This window comes from Arvicanthis niloticus, chromosome 2 (assembly GCF_011762505.2).
Source record: "Arvicanthis niloticus isolate mArvNil1 chromosome 2, mArvNil1.pat.X, whole genome shotgun sequence".
Lineage (NCBI taxonomy): Eukaryota > Metazoa > Chordata > Mammalia > Rodentia > Muridae > Arvicanthis > Arvicanthis niloticus.
In genome coordinates, this window is record NC_047659.1 from 105,865,854 (window position 1) to 105,889,238 (window position 23,385).

At 38.6% G+C, this 23,385-nt stretch overlaps 1 protein-coding gene across 1 annotated transcript in view; it reads left to right on the plus strand.

Annotated features, from left to right (window-relative positions):
* Plcb1 (phospholipase C beta 1) overlaps positions 1 to 23,385 on the plus strand; it is a 664,193-nt gene that overhangs the window by 442,909 nt on the left and 197,899 nt on the right. Inside the window, 5 exon segments of the mRNA XM_076929813.1 lie at positions 9,827 to 9,906; positions 11,589 to 11,642; positions 12,633 to 12,708; positions 20,237 to 20,337; positions 21,890 to 22,056. Of these exon segments, the coding sequence (XP_076785928.1) occupies positions 9,827 to 9,906; positions 11,589 to 11,642; positions 12,633 to 12,708; positions 20,237 to 20,337; positions 21,890 to 22,056 (478 nt within the window).

Here is a 23,385-nt window from a genome sequence, read left to right on the forward strand (position 1 = left end):
GCTATTCATCTGGGAGTGCAGGGAAGACATGGAAACCCTTTGTACCTGCCACTCGGTTTTGCACTGAAATTAAAATGGTATTAAAATGTTTATTAAAAATGTAATTACAAAGGCTGAGGAGATAGCTCTGTGAATGAAATGCTAGCTCTTTGGCTCTTCTGCATACACATAAAGCCTTTTGTGATAGTAAGCATCTGAAATTACAGTGCTGGAGAAGGGGGTAGAGACAGGCAGTGGCCTGAGGCAGCCAGTGTAGTCAGACAGCAACCTCCAGGATCAATGAGAGACACTGTCTCAAGACATAATGGAAGAATGATAGAGTGAATACTCAAAGTCAGTCTCTAGCCCTCTACCCCACATATACACACATGCATACACACATAGATGAACATAGCTCACACACATGTTCATACACCACACACAAAAGAACTTTTTCATACATACTTACAATAAATAAAAGTGCCAAAACATGATTCTTGCTAGTCCTTTATAGCAGTATGCATTGACTTGTAATTCAATATGTATACAGTTATATTATGTATTATTATATACATATGTATGTAAACAGGGAGATACTCAGAGACATTTTAGAATGTTTTCACCTCCTCAAAGAATATTTTGAATGAATATACGTGATGGTTTGTAAGGGCTTAGCCCAGGGAGTGGCACTATTAAAGGCTGGGGCCCCATTGGAGTAGTTGTGGCCTTGTTGGAGTAGGCATGGTACTATGGGTGTGGGATTTAAGACTCTCATCCTAGCTACCTGGAAGTCAGTATTCTTCTAGAAGCCTTCAGAAGAAGATGTAGAACTCTCAATTCCGCCTGTACCATGCCTGCCTAGATGCTGCCATGTTCCTGCCTTCATGATAATGGACTGACCTCTTAACCTGTAAATCAGTCCCAATTAAATGTTGTCCTTATAAGAGGTACCTTGGTCATAGTGTCTGTTCACAGCAGTAAAACCCTAAGCTAAGACAATATATATTTCTGAAAGAGGGTACATTTAGCTTTTTCCTGTGATTCCAGCAGGTTAGTATTAAGTTGAAGCCATTCCCTCAGAAACTGACAGGCCATGATGCCATGAGATCCATTTATAACATGCAGCCACTTCTTGCTTCTGCAAACAGCAGTAGCAATGAAACTGGTGTGTGTTTGAGCCTAGCCCTCAAGCAAGCAAATCTCCACCCCTTTTTTAAAAACAGTGAGAACAATGAAGATAAAAAGTGGGTTGAGATTGTAAGTATGGGGCTGGAGAGAGTTAAGAGCGCTTGCTTTTTTGCAGAGGACCAAACAAATAAATCAGAATATTAGTATGCAATTTGAAAAAAAAAAAAAGGAAAAAGCAGCAAAATTGCTCCCAAACACATAAAGCAATGCCCAACTACATTGGTAAGTCCTGATGTCAGTTATAACCATGATGATTCCTTGGCGGTTGGCTGTGTCAGGATGAAGCTGAGTACCTTTTTCCCTGCCACTGGCTGTCAGAAACTCACTGAAGTAGATGGTGAACAGAAGCAGTGTCCATTCTATGAGAAGTGCATGGCCACAAAAGTAGCTACTGATGCTCTGGGAGAAGAGAATTCTTTAGGCTCTTCACAACCACAACAGAGAATCACTTGGCTATGTCCTAAGACAACATAGAGTATGAAACAAACATTTCTAAAGAAATAGACATGAATATTCATCCATAGAAGCAGAGATTCTCAAATTATACATTTCTGTAGTAGGAGAATGTGGGAGTTAAAATGAACTGGGCCTATATACAATACCATTGTTTTAAAGAAAGAATATTGATTACAAACAACCTCTAGCTGAGAAACAGATGCACTAATTTCAAACATAGAGGAGGCCCTAGTAAGCAGTAGGAAACACTGTCCTGTCAAGGACAAGTCCCATACTGTTTGCATTTTGGGGGTCAGTTCCATTAAAAATAGTCACCTCTGCCATTACAACATGAAAACAGAAACAAACATACAGAAATGAAAAGTGTATCTATGTTCCAATAAAACTTTATTTATAAATCAAACAACAAGCTTGATTAATCCCCTAGACCTTAGTCTACTGACCCCTGTCTATACCATTCTCTTCAGAATACCATATAAAAATAGATGTGGTGTTGATATTTACCTTTCAAAGTAGAGCTCTCTTCTGGAAGAAAAAGAAGGGAAAACACAGGAAGAATCCATTTTAATTGTATTGCAAGAGGTTGCAATGTTTTAAGTATATATTTAAAAAATAATTAAGAAACTGTGACAAAATGTTAGTGTTTGACAAATTTGTATTAACGGATAGATGTACTAGTTACACCAGTCTATGTATTTTGTATGTAGAGCAAAATAAATGAAATACTGAAAAATAAAAGGTAATAAAAATGCATTAGAACATTTCAAATACCATGAATCAGAGTAGTAGAAAACAGAAACATTAACAAAAATGACATTTCTTTTCAAAGACACTGTGTGTTGATTCATCTTAGCCAGAAGCTGAATTAGCCCTGGAGAATTCTTTTCTGTTCTCAGAACCGGGAGCATTTAACTGATCTACCGCATGGCTGGGATTTGGATGAAAGGCAAGGATGAGTCATGTTAGGGCTGAACTTTTCTCCTTATTTTCTGTACATGAACTAAAGGAAAATCTGAGTTGAGCTGGTGCCCATCTCCCTCAAGGCTGCAAAACATCAGCTCTGTGTTTTGTGGCAGGGTCCATATTCTCTCCATTATATTATGTCTTGTTTCTCTCCAACTTCATTTACTTAATCCTTGTAAGGTCGTAGTAGTTTGCAAGAGGCAAGGTGAGGTTCAAATTCCAGTATCTCTAGCTATCTGTGTTCACCTATGCTAGTTATTGAATGGCTCCGCATCTACTTTCTCATCTGTAAAATAGGCTGTTGATAACAGACAGTCTTTCAGATGATACTGTGAGGGTCAAAAGTTGATTATTTACAAATGCTTACAAGTAGTCTGGCCATAGGAAGTTATAACTTTGTGTTGCCTATAGAATGTGGTTCAGTGGATTTATTTATCTGTTTCCTTGTGTTGCTTAGCTTAAATTTTTTAAAATAACACAGTATAGAGCACAGCATCTGAAAATTCAGGTTTGAAGTGCAAGGAAACAGTGATCTGTTCCTAAGAAGTTTTAGCCCTAAGACATAAAGTGTAAGTGCTTTGAATCCTGAGTCTTTTCTGTAGAATGAGGACAACAGCTTCTCATCTCCTAGTAGAAGACTGAGAGTCGGTGACTGGATGCAAAGATCTCACTTCAGAATCCAGTAAACATTCAAACTGCTGTTAGCAGTGTAACAGATATTTGTGACTAATAAGTGTTCATAGTACTAAGCAAACACGTATACGACATGCATGTTTGGAAATCATACGCCACCAATTTTACAGCATAGCTTTAGAAATAAAAGGGGACTAGCTTTATGACATGGGAGGAAAAGTACCTATGGACCTGTCTAAATTGGCACCCGAGAGGAGAAGGAATAGAAACAGGAACACTGAAACTTTAGTAGATTCAACTGCAGATGGTCTTTAGAGCCACGTTCTCAGGTTAAGATCTTTGTCCTAAGAGTGAGATTAAGCCCAGGGCAGGAAATGTCTTTTAATAAGTTTCAAGATTTAAATAGCTCGACCCAAGCCAAGTGGAGTGACTGTGAGTGCTTGGTTTTCTTGGAAAGGCAAAGGGCAGTGCCTCTAAAGCAAAGGAGCTGCCCTTCTCAGGCCATAGTAACCAAGAGTCAGCATTAGATTTATGAAGACAGGGGCCCAGTAAGATCCCTTGGCTCTTCAGTGAAGCATATCCCATAGCCATAATGAGTTCCGGTTTAAAGTCCAAGAAACCAGGAACGTGATCCCAAAGAGTGACTCTGATTTTCTTATACTTCATTGTACTCTGGCCCCTTCTCTTTGGCTATGCTGTGCCTAACACAGCTGCAAGGTCTTTGGGGGCCACACAACAGCCCAAAAGATCATTTATTTATTTTATTGAAAAGGGAATAAACAAAGACTGTGCAGAAGCTTCCCAAGCCAGAGCCTGGAGTGCCCTGTTTTTTCAGAGTGCTACGTTTGGCCTAGCAGTATATTTAAACGTTGACACATATAAATCACGTAAAGTTTTACTGGGTAAGTATAAATTCTGATGCAATATGAAGCCTGAAATCAACATTTCTAACAGGTTTTCAGGTGCTGCTACATGTTTATTCTAGAACAAGGCCATTCGTGTCCTGCTGCAGCAAAGACCTTGCCCAGAAGCACCTGAGAAAAACAGATAAACTGAGATAAACTAAAGGTGCAAATGCTTTTCACCAAATCCCTGACATAGATACACATGAACATCTGAGACATGTTGTTCCATTCACTGACTTTTTTCCCCAAAGCTTGGTTGTACACTCTTTCCTCTTACCTAAAGAATACGTCTTTCCTTCAAGAATTCCGAAACACTTGTTTTTATACTGGGAGAGACTCTAGTATAACCCTGACCATGTTCTTTCTGATTCTACATTCATTGTCCAGCAAGTGATATTCGTTGGCTATTCTCCCTGGAGAACACACTTAGATAGCAAGGAGACCAGGGTGCCTTGGGCTTTTTCAGCCTCTGCTTGTGACCCTTCATCAAAACTAATGAGCACAGTCACTACCACATACATGTTCACCCTCACTAACCAGCAAACTCAGCTCTGTGGTATCTTCTGCACGGAGTGGTATTAGACCATTGTTAATCTCCCTGGAATTTGATTTGATTTTAACCTGTCTCCCTCCTCTCTGACTAGCCCTTCTTACTACTCTAATTTTTGTCCTGGAACACTGTCATAAGCCCAATCCTTATAAAACATCATCTCAGGAACTACTTCTGGGCAACCCATGCCATTTTCTTCCATGAAAGGGCTACAGAAAGAACAGTGGATGTAGAAGACCTGGACTGACCAATTGGCAGCCACAGCCACAATAGTACTGTATGCTGGAGCTTGTGTGCATCCAGGAAGCTTGTGAAACACAAGTCCATGCCTTATTTCGGCTCAATGTGCCAAAAGACTATGAAGTATCTCATTCATAATGTATTACTTATGTGTGGAATGCATGTTGAGCATCCATTACTTAAAATTCACAGGTCCAGAAACGCCTCTAGTTCTAGAATTTCTTTCCATTCTAATAAAAAATTTTGAAGATAAAATTCAAGTCTAAACATGAAATTAATTCATGTTTTATAATTACCTTCTATATATACTATGGAGGAAATTTTTATACAATTTTCATTTTTATATCCACATTTACACTCACCCATCACATGAAGTTGAGTAAATTTTCTTATTGTGGTGTCACAGAGATACTCAAACAGGTAAAATGCTGAAGTAGATTAAATACCTTAGTAAAACTAATTTCATGTACATTTTTTTCTATTGTAAAATTTGGTTACTAGAAAAATTAAAAATTCCATTTGGCTTACATTATATTCTTATAGGTCTAGATATAGTGGAAGACTTAGATTTTCAGCCTAAAATGTCAGACTAAAATTAAATCTCCAGAAATATTTTTAATTCTTTTACTATTTGACTTGAAATTAGCTCTCAACCGGTGGCTCTCCACCTTCCTAGTGTTGTGGCCTTTCAATACCATTTCTTATAGTGTGATGATGATCCCAGCTATAAAATTAGTTTGTTGCTACTTTATAACTGTAATTTTCTACTATTATGAATCCCAGTATAAGTATCTGATATACAGGATAGCTGATATGCAATCTCCAAAGGGGTCATGACCCACAAGTTGAGAACCACTCTTCTAAAAGAAAACCTACAAGACTATATAATGACCTCAATTATAAATATTTTCACTACAACATAAAGTTGCCATGGAGTTAGAAATATTTGAAGTTTGACTTTATTCCAGAAAATACTAGAAAAAGAGAGAAAAGAAACAAAATCTTAAAACCAGAGGCAATGTTTGTTGTTTATTTTCAAACTATCTCAATTTATTAACATTGCTTTTCACACTGTTAAAAAACAGTATTTTGATGGTTTTCTGTGTGCACTTTAATTTTGATAGTGTTTGATTTTATCTTCCTTTTTAATTGTCATGTGCTATTGTTTTAAATCCTGGGCCTATAATCTGTAAAGGTCAGAGTGTCAGTGTCCCCCACCCACAGGACGCCACCTCCTGAAGCCTTCATCTTTGCACTCTCAGCCTCACATTGAGCACTTCGTTGTTGTCGGATGATCCCCTTAGTGCTGAGCTTTGCCCTGGCTCTCACTGCCCATCCTGGAAGTAGGCTTCTGGTGCTAGTACATCTTTGCTTGCTTTCTTATCCCCTCATCCCTATTAGATCACTTCCTTGTAGCTCCTAACATATTTGCTCACCACTGCTTCTTCCAGTTAGGTATCTGTCTTGAGCAGTCTGTCTTCCTTTTCCAATTACTCTTGAACCACTGTTCTTAAAGTCCTGTACAAAGCATCTTGTTATTGCATGAAAGCACATTATTGGGTTTTTAAGCCAGGATACAAGCAATCACAATTTTTAAAGATACTGTGTAAAGATTAGCAAAATCAGTAGTAGAAATAACAAGTATAAGGTACAAAAATGCTGAACTAAATACATGATTTTATAATAAATACAAAGATCACAAGATTCTGGATTGTCCACCAGAACTATTTGAGCTCCTTCTCTGCTGGTATCTTCCATAGTACCAGATGGTGTTCTTCAGGATGTAGGGGCAGGGGTGGTAAAAGCATCATTGGTCTTGCCCAGATGTCAAATCTGTAAACTACAATACCAAACCTCAAGATTTGGTAACCACGGCACAACTTGAATAGGTGCGACCACATGCCTCCCTGATTGGACATGAAGCCTGTTCCATATGCAGGAATCTATGCCTAGTACTATAAATCTGGTCAAAAGGACATGACTAAGGCTGTCGTAGGCCTGAGATGGACACAACTGCTACATAACTAAATTGACACCACATCAAACCACCTTCTAAGTATCTCTTTATACTCACAGACAAAGGCTACTCTCAGCCTCACTCAGAGAAACCTATCTTTGTGTTGAACAGATATAAATGCAGAGAGCCATGGTTATGCAAAATGCTGAGAATAAAGCATGGTTGAGGACTCAGCCAAAAGAGAAAAGATGTTTATGCCAGTTCTTGAAGGCTCATAAAACACTGACTGTGACATTGAACAAAGAACATAAGAGCAAGATGATAGGGAGAAGGTCTACAAAAAGCCATCTTCTAAACATGGCAAAGACACGACAATCATAAACTTGTGGCATCTGTGCCTACCAGCACTGGACCATGCCTTTGGGACCATCAACAGTCATCTCTGAATAGAGAAGGGGCTCACAGGCTCCTTCCATTTACAGATAAACTTTTGGCAACTACCAGATTCTGGGAGAGGGGAAGGCAAATTGCCTAGTTTTTCACTTGCTCCTGAGCCTGAGAGACTATTAATAGATAATACCCAAACCATGGTCACACAGACAGCCTAGTTAAACTCTGTGGAACACACAACCCAAAAGTCATGAGTATAGGAAAGATATGTGTAGGGAAGAAGGGGACCGGCAGGGAGGCAAGTAAACAAGGGCCACCAGAATGTGTTGTATAAATCTGGGAAAGTGTTTTAGACTAATTAATTAATTAATTTTAAACAGAAAAATCACAAAATTTGAGTATAGAATCGAGTATAGACTGTATGAAACTGACAAAAATGCCAGTAGTAAATTCTCACACCACCCCCAATAATTAAATGTAACTGGGGTGACTTCTATAATAGGTGGAGACTGATTAGCTAGAATTTTTTAAAAGAAGATCCAACAATATACTGCTGTAAGAGACTCACTTTAGTACACATATAAACTGACAGTTTATTAAGGGCTGAATGACAACTAATGCTAATCAGGATGACCACTTATGGTCACTGTATATAAGATAAAGTAGACATCTTTTAAAGACAATGTCATACATTATGACCAATGATCAGTTTACTAAGAGGGTATGACCATCTTCAGTACAAAAAAGTGAACATCTAAATATGGAAAGCTAATCTCAATAGACTTATAAGGGAAGATAGAGTGTAATGGGAAGTAGGAACATGATGGTGGTTCGTGATGAGATGGTTCATAATGGAAAAACCCAAAGCCAGACCCAATGATGCCAGAAGAAACTATCCTATCATTATTATTTAGCAAAACAAATGATCACTATATGCTCAGAATCATCACCGTGAATGGAGATGCAACCTTCTTTATATAACACATCATGTCCCATTTTCTTGGAAGCCAAGTGGGATCACTGGTGGTTGTGTGAGGTACGGAGAGTAGCAAGGGGTTTCCAGACTGTGAAGAAGCACATCTACATTTGCTTATAATTCACTAATAAAAATAATAAAAGTGGACAGTAATTTGTCTGGAAATGGAAAGAGGCAATTCTTGCCTAGTGGCTGTCTCCCCACAACTGGAATAACTCCAAAGATGCTCAATTTCTTCTTAGAATCCAAGACAGGAAGCTGTCAGGAGCAGACAGTTCTCTAATCAAAATGAACATTAATGCAGAAATGTTTGTAACGTCAATTCTGTGGACTTCTGACGTTTTGAAAGCCAATTATTCATGAAGGTAATCTGGAGTGTTGTCTGTTAAATCCTCTCAGCTCTTTCTAAATAAAATATAGAAAACACCCTGCAGAATAGTTGACTGATTATATCTGCCTAGACAGAGTAATCAGCCCTTAATAATTCTGCAGCACTAAGGTCTGTCAGATGATCCTGGGCCAGAAGGCTGAAGATCAGATGCTCCAATGTTTTGTAGTATAGGGAGTGTCCAGGTGTTCAGAGGTCTCTATAAATTGGCTAAGTTTTAGAAGCTATGCTTTGTGCTTCCCATAATTTTAGTTAACTCAGTCATTCTGGATTTCTGACGGGGTTGAAAACTTATAGTCTCAAAGCCAATCCTGGCTATTTACTTTGAGAGGAAAGATTTGAGTGGATGGTTTTCAGCTCACATTCATTCTAAAGCCAAGAAAAAAGCCAGGTTCAGAACTAAGAGTTTTAGTTAGAAGAGATGACAGAGGTTCTGGTTAGTCAACAAAACAAAGGACTGGGTATTAGGACTATCTTGTACCTCACTGGTACAAATAGGCATAATTATGCTCTAATTGTATTTTGAGAGAAAAGTTTTATTTTAACAGGAAGGGTGATATGTAGGAGGAGCTAAGGTGAGAGGAAGAGGAGTAAGGAGAGGAGGAGAAGAAGGAGAGGAGAAGCTAGGTGATGAGAGAGAGAAAGAGGGGGGAGACAGGGAGGCAGATATTCACGTGTCTCCACCAGTCAAAGATAGTTGATATATGTAGGTTGGGTATTGGGTTACACCTCTGATTGAGCATTACCAAACTTATAAAGCCTTTGGTTAACATTTTTAAAAAATTGTATAAAAGCAAAAAGGAAAAGGCAGCATGGAATAGGGGTTTTCTAGGGAGGGGAAATGGGCAAAGGGGATGGCATCTAAAATATAAATAAAATATCTAATAAAAAAGAAAAAAATGTGAGAAAAACTTAAAAAATAATAACAAAAGTGTACAGTTTTTTGAAACACAGCAGTTTTATTAATGGAAAATTTGAAAGATAGAAAAATGTATCTTTATGTATACAATTCCTTATTTTAAAAAATCACTTAGATTTAAATTTCATTATAAGATTTTTATCAGGAAAAGAAGGAGTAAGTAGGAATCTGTTCACATCCAACTTGAATTGATTTGTCTGTCTTCCTGGCAGATGAGTTTAAAAGCATATTTTATACCTGAGTAGTATTTAAACTAATGAAACTATGATTTATATTTTTCAGGAATGGACAAATGAGGTTTTCAGCTTGGCAACAAACCTGCTGGCTCAGAACATGTCCAGGGACGCATTTCTGGAGAAAGCGTAAGTCACTCTGATTATATTACTAAGGGTGTTGCTCCTTCTGAGTCAGTTTCCTTTCTCTTTTGTAAGGCTTTTGTTTATGCTGCTTTGGCTTCTCAAGTTCATAAACATATATTTCCCTTGGGATAGGTAGTTGGAGGGCAGATTTCTCTACTGTTCATACTTGGAAGACTTCCAGGAAAGATGGTGCCTTCCCCCAATTGCATATCAGGCTGAGGTAGCCTGAACCCTAGCAACTGAATCCAGAACAAAGAATTGCTTTTTTCAGAGCATCTTCTGATACTTCTTCCTGTGTCCTCTCTTCTATTAACATTTGAAGAGGATGAACAACATATGATTTGTTTCTCTAGATTTGGAGAATTTGGATGGGTACCACAAGAACTTCCTATGTCCTCCATTCAACGGGAGCATAATGAAATTTCAGACCTTAGAGATGTTTGCATGATGCAATAGAGGAGAGAGAGGGAGAGTAGAGGAGGAACAAACAGAAGGAAATAAGAAGAGATGGAAAGGAAATAAGATGTGGAATCACCCTGGAATTGCAACATCCATTTTAAAAATTACTTGATCAAGGAAAATAATGATGTATGCCAGATATGCAGCAGGGAAATGGGAGACAAGTATGTTCCTTCTGGTGACTCTTGAGGTTCAAGAGCTCGGAAACCTTTAAATCAAAACCTTAAGCAGAAACATTAATGGACATGCCTCTGTTTCACTGTTTCACTTCCCATTCCAGAAGCCATAAACTTTGGTTTACACTTCATCTCAGCCACATTCTGTTTTGCTCTTCTGTGAATTTTAGTCACAAGTCTTCACTCCAATGTTTCATCATGGAGCTAGCCTGTCTCCATCTTAAGAATCCTCCCAACACAACTCTTTGCTTCCTTTCTCCTTTCTTTTTAGCCTGTCTATCTGACCTACTGGCCTCCATCCATCAAGCATCGGTAGAACATGAAAATTTCTAGTTAGGGCTAATGAATGAGATACAGAGAAATATAAGATGTTCAAGTTGAAACACCGCGTGGTGAAACTGCTTGACCGATCATAGTCTAGTGCAAATGTCTGTTCCAGATTGCTAACCCTTGTGAGGGCAACTGTGGGGATTGTGGCACATGAATGTTGATGAATGTGTTGTGTACAAATCTGGATGTTGGGTCTCTGGGTAATGGTATATGCAGTGTCCCAAAGCAGCATTTCCTATTGACATTCTCACTAGCAGTGGCTGAGAGTTCTGTGGCTCTGACTCTTTACATATGTGTCTGAAGGTAGATGAAGAGGTAAATGAATACAGTTCTTATATTCTCTTTGAATTTTTATGAACAAACTATAACTATAAACAGGATGCAGATGAATCACTGAAACAATACTGAGAAAAAAGACAGACCCAAAACACAATCCCATTTTATGTAAGGGACAAAAACAAGCGAAGGAAAATTCTGCTGATTAATATAAACATGACAAATGATTTGTTGGGGTTGACTCCAGAAGGCAAGAGCAGAACTTCTGGGAGGCATCTAAACAGGCAGTATTCCATTTCACCATCCAGGTGCCAATTTGGAGATTTGAATAATTTGACAAATTCAACACACTTTACATGGATCTAAGTTCTTCTCGGATTCTATTTTTTCAGTACTTTTTAAAACTAATGACTTATTTTGCTGTTGTTTTTGTTTTCCCAACAGATATACTAAGCTCAAGCTTCAGGTCACCCCAGAAGGCCGCATTCCTCTCAAAAAGTAAGCTGCAAAGGTGTTTCTCATTATTCATCTGGTTTGTCCCGAAAACTTGAATCTCGGCCATGGGTCTTGTTTACTTCTCCACCAGTCTGAGTTGTAGCATAGAAGTAGTGTGGTGACCTTGTCCTTCTTCATGCTAGACTCACCCAAGACAGCTAGCTTCCTTATGATACTTCCCTGGCTGCCACTTCCTGTGGCATCATTTTGGAGGACATGTGGGAAGTGAGGAGAGGGGAGAGGGGAGAGATCCCATTGCATCGATTCCAGAATTCAACTGAGATTCAGATCTATTCTAGCAGTGCACATTGTACACCTTGATGGCCCTAGTGGTCACCCTAAGGCAGGGCTCTCAATGTCCAGTGGACATGGGTGTCAGGCAGGGAGCTTAAGTCACAAAACAAGAAATGAAGAGAGCCCCTAAGAAAAGCCAGTGTGAGAAAGATGACAGGTCACCTTTACCCTGCAGAAGTGCTGAGCACTGGACTAGGTTTTGTAATGTTTCAATAGACCTTACAAATTCAGATCACCATATTTGATTCCTAGCACTTACTTCTTTAAAAACAAAGATGTGGCCAAAAATAAGTACACTATTAGAACACATTACCCAGAAGTTCTTTAGCTTTGACATGGAAGCCAGCAATGAGCTTTGGACAATGTACCCTTAAAGGCAATGTGTATAACAAGGGACAAGATTGGAGAGATTGGGAGGTCATTTATTTTAGGAATTAATATGAAAAATTAGCCAATGCAATAGTATTCATTAGGTCATCTCCACTATCTTAGAAAATTGATTTTATATCAGACACTGAAAATTTTAAAGATACACACAGTTCTTGAAAACAGATACGTATGTGTGGGAAACAGTTGGATTTTCACAGTTTGAAACTACCCAACTTTGATTCTGTGCAATATCTTGAGTTGGAGTCATCTGTGTGTTCAGTGAACCACTTCACCTTTTAACCAGCTCTCATGTATATTTTCATTCTGTAGCATCTATCGATTGTTTTCGGCAGATCGGAAGCGAGTTGAAACTGCACTAGAGGCTTGTAGTCTTCCATCTTCCAGGGTGAGTATGCTGTCTTTCCACTATCCCACCATGTAATGGTTCTTAAAAATCCACACTAAACTTGTACTGCCTAGTATTTCCTAGACATGGCTTGGTGCAATTAAGAAACCCATAAGTGAGGTGGGTACGGTATTTTATGCCTATAACCCCAGCAATCAAGAGGCAGAGGCAGAAGGAGTGCTTGCAAGTTTGAGGCTAGCATGGACTACACAGAAAGTTCTAAGCCATCTGGGGCTATGTATTCCAAACATGTCCCCAAAACAAACAAACAAACAAACAAATAAGCCCACCAATTGCAACAAAAGGACAATTAAAAAAAAACATAACTTATTTGTTAATATGTACAATATGTTGAAGAAGTTGTTAAAAGTGTGTTTAATTTTCATATCCCCAACAGTTCAGTCTAAAATGACCCTTTGTTGTCATTGAAAAAAAAAAAACCTATCTGGGCATGTTGGCAAATGCCCAATATTGCATGAGTTCAGATATAGAAGATATGAGAGTAGAATTTTAAGACCAGCTTCAGCCACATAGTGAGTTCAAAGCTACCCTGGACTCCATGAAACTCTTGCCTTTGGGCAGGAATGGCACAGTGAGAAACAGAGACAGAGAGTGGGAGAGGCAGAGTTTGAGGGGGAAGACAGTAAGGAAGGAAGAAAATCTAACAATGTGTCTGTGTGTGTTCATGTGCGTGTGTGGGGGGGTGGTTATTACACTGTCAATTTTTAATGTGATTTGAACACATCATTTATAATAAACCAACTTGTGATGCCTCTTGGGATATTATCTATTGAGAATGTTGAACTATTATGCATTAGAACAGTAGTTTTTTGAACCTGTGACTCAACCCTTTGGGGGTCGAAAGACCCTTTCACAAAGATCACATATCAGCTATTTACATTATAATCAATAACAGTATCAAAATTATAGTTATGAAGTAGCAATGAAATAATTTTATGGTTGGTGGTCACCACCACTTGAGGAACTGTATTAAAGGGTCACCGTATACAGAAGATTGAAAACCGCTGCTTTAGAAGCTTGTGAATAACAAGCCTCAACTGACTTTTGAACCTCTAGTTTTAAAATGTATTCATTAGACACTGTTGGCACAAGGTGCACATATGGATAAACAAATTTAGCACAAATACTTTTCAAGGCTGTGCCCACAGGTTCTACTGAAAGGGATGCAGGTCAAAAGAATTTGGAGGTCACTCACCGCTGACAGGGAGAAGGCCACTACACAAGATGTTCTTTCATTTTTGTGCCTGACACACAATGCATTTCATATACATTCACCTTTCCTTTTCAACTCATTTCCGTATTCATTCTAACAGGATGCGTTACCAGTGTTTCTGGGAGAAGAGTATGTTGCATGAACTCTACACCACATGCTTATGTAGAATTTTCCTTTCCCTTCCAAATTAGATTCACCTAGTATCTAAGCAACAAGTAAGCCCTTATCTAGATCATTAGGGACTGGCGGGGCCTCTGGGCCTCTGGAGATAACTAACCATGTTCCAATTGCACTGAGATTGGAAAGCTACTTTTCAACATATGATGAAGTTATAATATAGGACTGAGCGTATTTGTCACCCAATTCTTATTCCAAACTTTAGAAAACTAAGCAAATTAGAAAGAACGCTAGCTGGGTGTGGTATTGTATACCTGCAATTCCAGCAGTCGGGAGCATAGACTGAGATCACTCTAAGTCCCAGGTCATCCGTGAGCTACATAATGAGATACTATCTCCAAAACAAAACAAACAAACAAACAAACAAACAGGTAAAAGGTTTTTTTTTTTTTTTTTAAAAAATGAGAGAACGGAAAGACTGCAAGGTTACAAGCATACCTGTTTCAATACCAATTTTGCTCTCATAAGTGCAGGTGGCCGTTATGCGGGAAAGGCTGCCGTGCACAGTTCTGGCCCCTGCGATCTATTTCCTATTTTTTTCTTCTCTGTTTGGGAAGGGGTAGCACTGGAGATCAAAACCAGGGCTTCTGTTAGACCTCGAGAGTGCTGTACTCTGGCACTGCATCTTCACACCGTTTCCTTCATTGAGCTGAATGAATTAAAGTGCTCAGACACACTCACTGTTGCTTTTCTGGTAGAAGCTTTGGCATGGGAAAGACAGAACAATGTTATTCCTGTCTTTGACTTGACCACTATTTCGCAGGTCCTGCCACACACCCACAGGAACAAAGCAAATGTTGTGGCCCTGGGTTCCAAGAACTGTAAAGTATTTGGAGAGAACTAGTCAATAAATATGCCAAGAGATGCATTCGGAAATGGAAAGACGTGCATTTAGAGCAGAATGGGAGCTGCCCTGAAAAGAAAAATCTATTCTACTAAAGACAGTGCACAGAGGCCTGGGTTTGGGGAGGAGTTTGACCAGGAGGATAGTGACCATTACATACACTCAGCCTAAAGGGGAGGCATAAAGATGGAAGTACAAGACATGAGAAGGTATTTTCCCCCTTTGTGACTACTTCTAAGTTTATCTTTCCTCGATACAATCTTGGGAAATACAATGATCAGTTTAGTGTTCTGAATACAATGAAATGAAAGAAGAAACACAGAATGAAGCTGGATAGAAAAAAATAAAGTCCATCAATCAATTCTCTGTAAATTGCAATTTTCTGAACAATTGGATTCTGAAAATTCAGTCAATAAACATAAATTGAGTCTTTATAATTCACTATGTCTATTATAGTCTTACATTTTCAGTCCAATATCAACTAGAGACAATTTGAAGGAAAATGAGTTTCAAGCAGTAGGAGTTATGTTTAAATTGGAAAAAAAATACTTATCTTTAGCAAATTAAATGTAATGACAATTTTCTGAAAACAGACTGAAGATATTTTAAGATACAATCAACCTCCATTATAGTTTTGAAAGATCATTATTCATTGTAAACTATAATTTATCCGTAGAAGTTGTAGAATTCAAATGCTTTTCGTTAAGATGCACAAACCCAAGACCACTTCAAAGACAGGAAATAAATGTTTCCCTGCGCTGTCTACAGCTCATTAAAAACAATTTTCAACAATCCTATGATAATTTCATATGTACTGAATGATGGGTGTAGGAAATAGTCACTGCTTAGCTAAAAAGATTCAAAGTATATGCCTGGAGGTATTGTACACATTCCAGAGAAGGAAGGGGGTCATATAAATGGTAGGTGTTTCTGCATAAGTAGGAGTCTGCTTCCTAGCTAGCCGTCATTCAAACTAAACTTAATTGTGTTCTGTAAATAGACACATTACCAGAAATGCTGTGGATATCCTGTTGAGATTTTTTTTAACATTATCTTTGTAAATGTTGTTAGGAATAACTAATGCACTTAAACTTGTACCCTGGGTGACATGATTTGCTGGAATAACACATTGTTTTAGAGAGCTCTCCTTCGGAGAGTACAGTCACTAGCCTCAAGTTATCCTAATTGGTGAAAAGTAATATGATACCTAAAATGAGACAAAGCAATTACTGTCCTTCTATTAATAATCCAAACATATTTTCCAGTGAGACCTGTGAAAACCTTTTCATATTCAGAAAATTACTATTCTACCCACAAGCTCTCTGAGAATTGAAAATAATTTATCAGTACCAAATTCCCTTGATTTAAGGCTTATTAACTTGAAAGGGCTTGGTGACATTTGGAATTACACCGTAGTCTTGCCATGACATTGCCTGTGTGGTTGCACTTCAATGAAGAAGATAAGAATAAATGCATATATTTGTTTTAAATACAAATTTTACTACAGTATGTAGGTGGGTATGCATTAAATATGTAGGGAGACTAGTTATCTTCTACTTAAAGACTTGCACATATCTTCTTAAGGAATGTTATAGATAACATTTCTAAAAAATTGTTTCTGTGTAGCTGCAGTCCATTGCCTTAAGTACTGAAAATAAGTTAGAACTATCATCATTTTTTAGTTGTGGTTCCTAAAATTACCATATCAACATGATCCTTCAAAAATTCATACAAGAATTCAATATAAAATGAGCAATTTATTTATAGTGATTCCATGGGCTCTGGCTAATTCAATTTTTGTTTTATGATTCTAAGACAACAATATTTTAAAAGGCTGATTGTATAAAATGTACTGGGTAATAATGCACTATTAAACAGTAGTTAGAGCTGGGCAGGTGGCTCATCAATTAAACACTTGCTGCTTGTCCACAGGACCCAGGTTTGATTCCTGGTGCCGAGTTACAATTATTTCTAATTATAAGGAATCTGATAACTCTTCTGGTCTGTGAGCATTTGGCATGCACGTGGTACACAGACAAACATACATGCAAAATACTCATACACATATAATAAAATATTAAAAAAGCAGATAATGATGATGATAAATCTATGGGTTCTATTAGAGTCTGCTTTAATAAAATGTAGTTTGAAATTTGTTGAATGTTAAATACAAGTTCATGATAAAAGCATTCTTTAAATACACAAATATGTAAAACAGAAAAATACAACCACCATCCTGAAATGAATATGAACCTGAAGCTCATGGGTTTATGTTGTGAGTTATAGTGACAAGCCACATGGACTCGAAGTGTGCCTGCTGGCACCACCCTGGCAGGCTTATCAAGAACCGCAGGAAAGTTTTGCGACTTCCTAGCACCTTGCTATGGCAGTAAGATGCTGACAGTAAAAAATGGTCCCAGGGACCAAATAAAAATATTCAGGAGGTGCTTGCTTAGCAAACAGCCAGGGTTCCACATTAATTCTTTTTATCCTTTTAAGTGTATTACGTATATGCATATACACAGTCTGTATGTATGTCCTATGTTTTATTTGCTTCACATGTGGACATGATGTTACCAAGTCTATGGGATCTGGAAATACTATCGCTAACATCAGAAATTCTTAGCATCATTTCTCTATCAAGACTCGTCCCTGTAAGGACATAACTAGAAAAGTGTGAACCCTTCACGTTTGCCTTAATGTGTCATGGTTCCTACACCAATTACCTTAATTCACATCCTACTACTTTATAAATTATACTAGCATTCTTAATCTAATATTCAAAAGTCCAAGCCATGGTAGCAATAGAAGTTCACTAAAAATGTTTTATAGTAGATGCCTGAATCCAGATGAAGTCATGAAACTTGAGTCCCTCTTTTGTATTCATCCTCAGGTACTTGCATATATTGCATATTACATAATATATATATATATATATATATATATATATATATATATATATTAAATAAGTAGACAAGTTCTACTTTATATATGTATGCATCTACACATACACAGATACATACACATTCATAATAGTGCAAGTTCTAGCCGGTGCCCAAGGAAGAGCAGAGATAATTGTGCAGCTGAGGACACAACACAGTCAGATGAAGTATGAGATGACTGGAATGAGACAGAAGTACAGAGCCAGGAGACAGCGCAACCCAAGTGGAAGGTGTGTCTGTTCAGAGAGAGACACTAAAAACTGACAAGCAAGAAATGAGGAGTCAGCAAGTCGTGGATGATACCCTTAGATAAGATCGGCTTGTGTCTGCTAGATGATGTCAAAGAGAGAGAGAGAGAGATGTTTCCTAGCAGAGTGGGGTTCATACATGCAGTGAAGTTCAACGTAATTGAGTAGGGCAGCAGTACTATTGAATATTTTTTTGCAAATGATTTCAAATCTTCCTCTCACAGCCAAAAAGTTGGCCAAGTCATTTTGCCTATCTAGAAAAGCAAGACAAGTGTGTGTCTAACTCAGACAGAAACTGGCATCCTCTCGTCAGAGGTATTTCTTTTCATAAACAAAGTGGAATTCTGAAGGCTCATACCTGGGGTGCTCCTGTGTCTGTTCTCCATTCTCTGAGTGGCAAAACACCAATAAAGCCCTTCAAGAGGATTTCTGGTGTCCTTGAATCTGAGCTCGTGAGCTCATGATTTCTAATGTGTCTAAGCATCCCAAGTGTATTGGTACAGAGATTTTTCAGATGTTCTTACGCATTGTTTTGTTTTCTCAAAATTCATTTTTCTAAAATAGCATGCTTTGCTTCCTGTAAATGAACTTAGTGAAAGAACTATTTTTTTTATTTATTTCATTCCACAAACATGAGAACTCTACTCTCTGCCAAGTGCTGAGCTACATTCTTCTGGACTGTTAGCAAGCAGCATATTTTTTTTTTTTTTTTTAGTTTTCTATTAAAATACAGTTAAAATATATGACTAAGTATAAAAGGAAGGGTGTTTTCTTTCTTCTAGGGACTTGAAAATAAAAATAATCATTCAGGCACACACCTGAAATAGGAAGCTGCATGAAAAATGTCCTTCCTGTTAACAAAGGCTCAGATACATGCTTCCGGTTTCCATGGCAGCCCAAGCAAACAGAAAACATAAGCAGCTGAAGTGGCCTTTTATATCAGTGGCTCACTTCCCAGACAATGGGACAATGAGCAATCAGAAGCAAATAATGACTGGGGCTTCCCTGCCTAGGAAAAGTGTCTCACAACAGAACAAATAACAGAACCCAGCTTTCCTCCATGGCCTCTGCATCAGTGCCTGCCCTGCCTGAGTCGCTGCCCTGGCTTTCCTCGCTGATGGACTGTAACCTCAAAGTGTAAAATGAAATAAACACTTTCCTTTCTAAGGAGAAGGGACATAAAGTTGGAGTTTATGTTTTTATTTTAGTATTATCTCCAGGATCATGACTCTTAAAAATATTCACTCCAAAGCCTGATAAAGGGCATGAAAATGTGCGTATTCTTTATGTCATCGATGTGTCCACTTCAAATGCTTAAAGTGTCAAAGAAAGCTATCTTCTACCACTGCCTTTAAAGAGGAAGGCTCAACCCAAAATAGAGGAAAAGACTGTGTAGAGAGGAGGGAAGACAGACAGACAGATAGACAGATAGACAGGCAGACAGACAGATAGACAAGCAGACAGACAGAGGAGAATAAAATGAGCTTGGAAAATGTCTCACTTAGTAGAGCATGAGAATCTGAATTTGATCCCCAGACCCACATCAACAACCCAGACTTCGTGGTCCATGCTTGTGATCTTAGCACTGGGAAAGCAAACAAGGGGGTTCAGTTGGGGGGGGGAGAAGGAGGGAGGGAGAAAAAGGAGGGTGGAAAGGAGGGAAGGGAAGGGAGGGAGGAGGGAGGGAAAGACAGACAGGCAAGTTAAACTTTTCTACTGAATAAATTTTGTCTTCCTATGTGTTACTTTAATAAAACTGTGTTAAAATCTGTTTATCAGGATAAAATTCTTAAGCTTTAATTAAAATTAAAAATCAACAGAAAAGTTGTTGGAATAGCAAAGTCGGGTTCTACATGAAGTCTGAGTTGGCCTATGAGATGTTCTCTGGACATTTGGCCTGATTTGGCAAAAAGGAAAAAAGAAAAGAGGGAGGCAAGGAGAGAAGGGAGGGAGGGAGGGAGGGAGGGAGGGAGGGAGGGAGGGAGGGAGGGAGGGAGGGAGGGAGGGAAGAGGCAAGGGGCAAAGAAAATTCAGGAAGGAAACAAGTGAAAGCTCTTGCTCACCCTGTTGTTTTACTTCCCAGAATGATTCCATCCCTCAAGAGGACTTCACTCCAGATGTATACAGAGTTTTCCTGAACAATCTTTGTCCCCGACCTGAAATTGATAACATCTTTTCTGAATTGTAAGAGGATGCATTTTAATCTACTTTTTTTCTAGCTTGCAGTTCTACACAGAGTGTCTAGGGCAGACTTTTGTTATGACTAGAAGGAGACTGTCCAAAAGCAGCAGCTTCATGGAGGTGACAATGTGCTATTGGCCTCGACAGCAACTACTGCTCTAGTGAGCATGTGTTTACTATGACGCATGTATGGCCGGATGCCATTTTCACATGCTCAGTTGGCTTTGTTTAGACTGGAGCTTATGGGCACAGAAAGAAGTGTCTTAACATACAAAAGAAAGATTCATGTACCACAATGAGTCCTGACTGAACACTGTGAATTGTATTCCTGTCAATGGTATCAGTATAGAGAAGTTTAGCTTGCTAAGCACCCTCACATACGACATATAACTTTCTCTGATTCTAGGAATTACAAACTTTTATAAACTTTGCTTTTTAGATGTATTTGTATTTAATATATATGACTGCTTTGCCTACATGGATATCTATGTACTGTGTGTATGCCTAGTTCTCTTAGAGGCCAGGAGAGATGGATTCCCTAAAACAAGTTACACACTGTCATAAGCCACCATGTGGGTGCTGGGAACTGAATCTGGGTCCTTTGGAAGAATAAGCGTCCTTAAGTGCTGTGCCATCTCTCTAGCCCCTAAGTTTTGCTTCTTAAAGAGACACAGAAGTGAAAAGAGAGAAGAAACAATTAAATGGAAGCACAATTTATCTTTTTTGATATAGCAAAATCTACCTAATGGCAAAAATTCAACCCAAAGTTGATAAAGGATATAACTGGCAGACAGACAAGTCCCACTGCTGAGTGTTACTTTACACACTGAACACCTTTGCTTTGTGATTTCATCACCAGAAAACACTTACTGAGTAGCCACAATACTTATACCATTGAATTGTCATGGGTACCAATTAAATTGAAATGGGCATTTGAATAACACTATCCAATAAAAGCACGTTATTTTGAGGATAAAACAAGATTACTTGTTTAGCTCTACATAATAGTACAAATTGTTATTATTATTATTATTATTATTATTATTATTATTATTATTATTATTACCTGAAAGTAGCTGACTCAGGAGGCTTAATAGGAATTTGAAGCTAGTCCAGACTGTAACAAGCACCAGGATAAACAGGGGTACATAGTGAGTCCCTGTCTCCACAAGCCAAACCAAGCAAATAAAAGCAATATAGACTCTTATAAACTTGTAACTTCAGTGAGATGAAAAGGAAAAACATATTCAAGCACATTGGTTTTTTTTTTTCTGTTTAAAGTGATAAATCAGCAGTATATCTTCAAATGTTATGTGTGATAAGGAATGCTGTTAGTCATCTGATGCTTCTCTAGGTTGGGTGCTGACGGTTAGGAAGAGTGGTAACCCACCAGGCTTTGGGAGCTGGAAGTGGAGTGGAAGTAGCATATGTTTAGGGCAAGGTCAGAATTCCATTATAGACTTTCCAGATACTGTGCAATTTGATTTCTTGTTTGCCAAATGCACACATAAGATGTGGAAAGGACAGTGATTTCTTGTGTTTCCATTACTTTTAGTGGTGCCAAAAGCAAGCCGTACCTTACTGTTGATCAAATGATGGATTTTATCAACCTGAAGCAGAGAGATCCCCGGCTAAATGAAATACTTTACCCACCTCTGAAGCAAGAGCAGGTCCAAGTATTGATTGAGAAGTATGAGCCCAACAGCAGCCTCGCCAAGAAAGGTAGTGTGCCTCACTCCACACCACACTGCAGAGTCCCTGCTTCCTGTGTGACTGGCCACACTCACGATGTAAGGGATTTAATATCATGTAGCTCCTTTGTGTATGGACTCCCCTGTGGTTTTTTTAGCCTGATGTAGTTTGTTGTTGTTGTTGTTGTTGTGGTGGTGGTGGTGGTGGTGGTTGTGGTGGTGGTGGTTTTAACTTTCATGATTTACTTTGCTAGTTCTCTCTATGGTGAAAGCCACATATTTTTAAATATCTCATCTTTTTCTCCCAAATTTATACAGTAATTAAATTTATTTTTTTCTCATGCAGCAAATTAACTAACTCAATTAGTTACTCCATTAGGGTCATTTTTTGAAAGTTCTGTAAAGTAGCCCATGAGTTTATTTTGTTTTGTTTTTCTTTTCTTGATTGTTTTTTGTTTTTCTTCAAGTCTCCAAAACTAAAGAGAATATTCAGTCTGCTATAATCAAATTTTGTTTCAGTTTACACTAACTGATAAATCTTTCCACATGAAGAATATTCTGAAATTTGGCCTTATAGGTTTTTGTGGGTTTTTTTTTATTGGATATTTTCTTTACTTACATTTCAAATGGTATATTCCCTTTCTCACCCTGCCCTATAAACTCTCTATCCCATTCCCCTTCCCCCTGTTTCTATGAGGGTATTCCCCCACGCACCCACCCACTCCCTCCTCCCTGCCCTGGCATTCCCTTACACTGGGGCATTGAGCCTTCACAGGACCAAGGACCTCTCCTCCCATTGATGCCTGACAAGGCCGTCCTCTGCTATATATGCAGTTAGTCATGAGTCCCTCCATGTGTATTCTTTAGTTGGTGGTTTAGTCCCTGGGAGCTCTGGGGGGTCTGGTTGATTGATATTGTTGTTCTTCCTATGGGGTTGCAAACCCTTCAGCTCCTTCAGTCCTTTCTCTAACTTCCCCAATAGGGACCTCGTGCTCAGTCCAATGGTTGACTGCGAGCATCTACCTCTGTAGTTGTCAGGCTCTGGCAGAGCCTCTCAGGAGACAGCTATATCAGGCTCTTGTCAGCAAGCATGTCCTGGCATCCACAATAGTGTCTGGGTTTGGTGACTGTATATGGGATGGATCCCCAGGTGGGGCAGTCTCTGAATGGCCTTTCCTTCAGTCTCTGCTTCACACTTTGACTATATATTTGATCCCTTGAGTATTTTGTTCCACCTTCTAAGAAGGACCGAAGTATCCACACTTTGGTCTTCCTTGTTTTTGAACTTCATATGGTCTGTAAATTTTTTCTTGGGTATTCTGAGCTTTTGAGAGAATATCCACTTATCAGTGAGTGCATA